Below are 4,439 nucleotides of genomic sequence, written 5' to 3'. Positions count from 1 at the left end.
TCCAACTGACGTCTTTTTCTTGATATCTAATAACTCATGTAATTCAGGTTTCAAATGCAGCACCCTTGAAAGGAAATATAATGTTGAATAAATTCAGGAAAAAAATACCCACTACTTAATTCGCTACCCGATTACTCATGGTGAAAACTCGATGATTGCTGAAAATGCTGCTTTTAATGACTTATTCAGCTGAATGGATTATTTTGGATCTAAGAAATCCCCATTACTAACTTTAAGCAATCAAAACAATACAGCAAGTGAAAATTATAAGTTTATGTATGAACGGTACAAGGGGTCAAAACTAGTCTCGGCGACCGCCGGCTACCATAGCCAGTCTTTTTAACTACATAGAAAACGAATGATACACAAACGTGATCTATTTAGGGGCCGATTACATGAGTAAAGCGAAAATTATTCAGCTTGCTTATTCCTACAATTTTAAGCAGCTCCCCCGTCACAGATTCTTCAAGAGAGTCTGCAGAAGCCAATCGTATTCCTTCGATGCCACAGTGTGAAAGAAGAGCATCTTTTATTTGTTGTTTGTAACATCGTTGCCTTAATAGATGAACATCCGGATATGTTTTTTTTTTTTTTGCGGTTGCTGTCATCCTATCAGCCGCACCTTTGCCTCCCTGAGGGTCACTAAAATCTAACCCTTCTATTTAACTCCAGTGGAAACTTCAATGCTGCGGCATGCTACAACTGTACGCGCCGAATGGTAACACCCAGCATTATTCTGACGCAAAAAGACTCTCTCTATTTCTGGATTTTCTGTCTTGAGCGTCTCAATGACATGCTGCAATATAACGACTACAGCTGCGCTCCCTTGGCTACACGACTGGATTATGTTGATGAACCCCAGAGAATGAAGCTCTCCGTCAATTTTACGGTATGCAACAGAGATATGCCACGCGATACCCTTCTTGCCAAACCAGTCGGCCTGGGACTCTCGGTACTTTTGCGGAATAAATTTCATCGCCCAGTCATTTATAAGTAGAACAGTACGCTCATTCAGGAGGTCCAGTACATCAAATCGAGCCTGGTCTTGCCTCACAGTTCTTCAAAGATGCATGAGTAGCTTGGACAGCATTTTCGTGGAGGTATAAAGCCTCGTCTTGATCATCTTGTATTCGAGATGGAATCCCTCTCAATAATTCCTCCATATCGGTTAGTGCAGAAGCTAGACTCGTACACTGATCACACTTTTGGTCATGAGTGTGAGGACATAACTGCCTCAAGCCTTCGTCAGAAGGGTCGCTTAGCGAGAAAGTACTGCAGTGGTCTGCTATAGGAGAGTCTTCGGTGATGTGGACCTAATAGACAAAAGGCCAAAAGAAAACTAGTTTAATAATAACACACCTTTATTCTTTGAGGAAAAATATGCTAAGTATTGCTTTTCTACCGTGTTGCATACTATAATGTCATCCTTTATTTACAGACTTCAGTGTGCTTTTTAATGTACAAAGGAAAAAACATTTAACTTAAGTAGCAAGTCTCAGGTTGAATATTGAAGAGCTTAGAGGTGATTCAAGCTTACCAATGGTTTGTTTTCAGAAATCGACAAAAAATGGAGAAAAACATTTTTACCTTAAAGTCGCTTTTTAGATATAGCTTTCTTGCTTTCAGCGCTTCTTGTATGGATTTCACCCTATCTTTGCTGGCTCCACTTTCCAAGGATTGAGTAAGGACGACAGACAAATCTTCAAAGGCTCTTGCTCCCCCTGCAGCAAAGTAATCGAGACCTTAAAGCGACTTGGGTACGGAGGCACTACACTCTGAAAGGATCCTTGTCATTGTTCTTTCACTGAATGGTGTGAAATCGATATCCAAGCAGTACTGTTTGTATTGCCTAATAATGCGCTGTGGAATGAGGGTACAAATTACATTAGAAACGGCGATCATTTGGCCATTTGACAATTTGAGGTTCTTGTTGCCAAAGGGGATAATAATAATAATAATAATAATAATAACAATAATAATAATAATAATAATAATAATAATAACAATATTGAAACAAGAAATATAAGTGAAAGAAACCGACGTTTCGGTGCATCTTGCGCCATTATCAAGGTTATAAAGATAAAATGCGGTTTGTAAAAAGGCTACGTTAAAAACGAATTTGCATAAAAGAGTGCCAAGCTAATTACATGAATACTTTAGCACGAAGAGAATCCGACTGTACATTCAATGCTGGTTTAAGATATTGAATACACAGCATTTCATTGACAAGGCAGTCAAATTTTTTCTTGCATTTCTTGATTACATTGAAGCGTGCTAAGAAATTGTTCGGAACAGCAGTGTTATGATCTTTGCAATAATGCCTGTAAATAGATGACGCCTTTTGACGGTGTCCCTCAACGCGCGTGTGAAGGTGGCCCTTTGTGTACCCGACATAACCTGCATCGCACAGGTCACACTTGAATAAATAAACAACGCATTGCTGGGTTACGATGTTAGGCTTGGGCTCACGCAAGCTTAGATCTTGTTTAAGCTTGCGGCTAGTAAACACGGGTTGAATGGTCTTCTGCACCTTGCTACTAAGATCTCTAAGTTGTCGTTTGACAGACACTGCAGCATCCTGATCTTTATAGGGGATAACTATCCGGATGGCGTCATCGGTATGCTGTTTAGGTTGGTCCACTGCGACTCTCGAGGTGATAAACCTGTTGATGACGGAATCAATAAGGTGATTCGGATACCTCAGCTTACGGAAAACTTCTCTCAGACGTTCACACTCTTCTGAAAAATGCGCCCAAGATGATGATAGCCGGTGCGCACGATCAAGCATTGTGACGAGCAAACCATGCTTGTAGCGGCTGTCCACATGGCTATGATAGTGCAGGAGTAGCCCTGTGTTTGTCGGCTTGACGTAAACCTTTGTTTCAACACATGGTGCGCGATTTAAAAGCTGTACCCCAAGGAAAGGGAGCATCCCATTTTTCTCTACCTCCATAGTGAAGCTCACGGCGCTATGGGCGTGGTTCAGAGTATCCAAAAATTGTGTAGCCGCTACCAGATCCGGCATCCTGACTAGAGTGTCGTCTACGTAGCGGCGGTAAAATTCTGGGAGTTTTCCTTGACTTTTTAGGGACCCTTCAATAGAGCACATAAATACATTAGCCAAAAGGGGTCCAAGAGGAGACCCCATAGCTACTCCATCGGTCTGTTCGTATAGGGCCCCGTCGCAGAATTTTACCATCGGCGATTGCTGACTCCGTTCGACCTACCGGATCAAGACTGGCTCACTTATACGGGTTGCCCAAGACCCACAAGAGGCAATTAGCAATGCGTCCTATATTATCTGCTACGGGCACTTACAACTACGCCCTTGCTAAATGGCTTGATGCTAAGCTTAAGCCCTTGTCGGTAAACGAACATACCATCACTGATATCTTTGCCTTCACAAATGAAATTCGTGGAGTTAAGATAAACCCGGGAGAAATCTTGGTATCTTATGACGTCTCATCGCTCTTCACAAATGTACCCTTAGACGAAACAATTGACATCCTGGCACGGAAAGCTTTCGAGAACAACTGGTTCAACGACACGTATGATCTAAACTTGACCAGAACTGATCTCGTTGATCTTCTGCACGTTGCTACAAAGGGGCAGCTGTTTCAGTTCGACGGGGCCCTATACGAACAGACCAATGGAGTAGCTATGGGGTCTCCTCTTGGACCCCTTTTGGCTAATGTATTTATGTGCTCTATTGAAGGGTCCCTAAAAAGTCAAAGAAAACTCCCAGAATTTTACCGCCGCTACGTAGACGACAATCTAGTCAGGATGCCGGATCTGGCAGCGGCTACACAATTTTTGGATACCCAGAACCACGCCCATAGCGCCGTGAGCTTCACTATGGAGGTAGAGAAAAATGGGATGCTCCCTTTCCTTGGGGTGCAGCTTTTAAATCGCGCACCATGTGTTGAAACAAAGGTTTACGTCAAGCCGACAAACACAGGGCTACTCCTGCACTATCATAGCCATGTGGACAGCCGCTACAAACATGGCTTGCTTGTCACTATGCTTGATCGTGCGCACCGGCTATCATCATCTTGGGCGCATTTTTCAGAGGAGTGTGAACGTCTGAGAGAAGTTTTCCGTAAGCTGAGGTATCCAAATCACCTTATTGATTCCGTCATCAACAGGTTTATCACCTCGAGAGTCGCAGTGGACCAACCTAAACAGCATACCGATGACGCCATCCGGATAGTTATCCCCTATAAAGATCAGGATGCTGCAGTGTCTGTCAAACGACAACTTAGAGATCTTAGTAGCAAGGTGCAGAAGACCATTCAACCCGTGTTTACTAGCCGCAAGCTTAAACAAGATCTAAGCTTGCGTGAGCCCAAGCCTAACATCGTAACCCAGCAATGCGTTGTTTATTTATTCAAGTGTGACCTGTGCGATGCAGGTTATGTCGGGTACACAAAGGGCCACCT

The 4,439-nt window shown here is 43.1% G+C and overlaps 2 protein-coding genes across 2 annotated transcripts in view; one reads left to right on the top strand and one right to left on the bottom strand.

Moving 5' to 3' along the window:
- Nucleotides 1-1,028: 1,028 nt before the first annotated feature.
- LOC138035524 (uncharacterized) lies at nt 1,029-3,148 on the bottom strand. Its single transcript, XM_068882183.1, has 3 exons — nt 2,398-3,148; nt 1,588-1,721; nt 1,029-1,313 (listed from the first exon to the last, which is right to left on the bottom strand). Exons 1-3 carry the CDS (start codon nt 3,146-3,148, stop codon nt 1,029-1,031), a joined length of 1,170 nt encoding a protein of 389 aa, XP_068738284.1.
- Nucleotides 3,149-3,285: 137 nt separating this feature from the next.
- LOC138035523 (uncharacterized) overlaps nt 3,286-4,439 on the top strand; it is a 3,121-nt gene continuing 1,967 nt past the window's right edge. Inside the window, exon 1 of the mRNA XM_068882182.1 lies at nt 3,286-4,411. Coding sequence (XP_068738283.1) covers nt 3,286-4,411 — 1,126 coding nt within the window. The remainder of the gene's footprint in view (nt 4,412-4,439) is intronic.

Source organism: Montipora capricornis, unplaced genomic scaffold (assembly GCF_036669925.1).
Source record: "Montipora capricornis isolate CH-2021 unplaced genomic scaffold, ASM3666992v2 scaffold_418, whole genome shotgun sequence".
In the NCBI taxonomy this organism is placed as follows: domain Eukaryota; kingdom Metazoa; phylum Cnidaria; class Anthozoa; order Scleractinia; family Acroporidae; genus Montipora; species Montipora capricornis.
Note: the sequence above shows the minus strand (reverse complement) of the source record. Positions and strands in the feature narration are given on the sequence as shown.

What these genes read in the sequence shown, in the direction of transcription:
- LOC138035524 (XM_068882183.1), bottom strand. Translation starts at nt 3,148, where the DNA reads ATGGGGTCTCCTCTTGGACCCCTTTTGGCTAATGTATTTATGTGCTCT. An exon ending in GTGTGACCTGTGCGATGCAG is followed by an intron (nt 1,722 to 2,397) that starts GTTATGTCGGGT and finishes ACTTTGCTGCAG; the next exon opens with GGGGAGCAAGAGCCTTTGAA. An exon ending in ATCTAAAAAGCGACTTTAAG is followed by an intron (nt 1,314 to 1,587) that starts GTAAAAATGTTT and finishes TTTGTCTATTAG; the next exon opens with GTCCACATCACCGAAGACTC.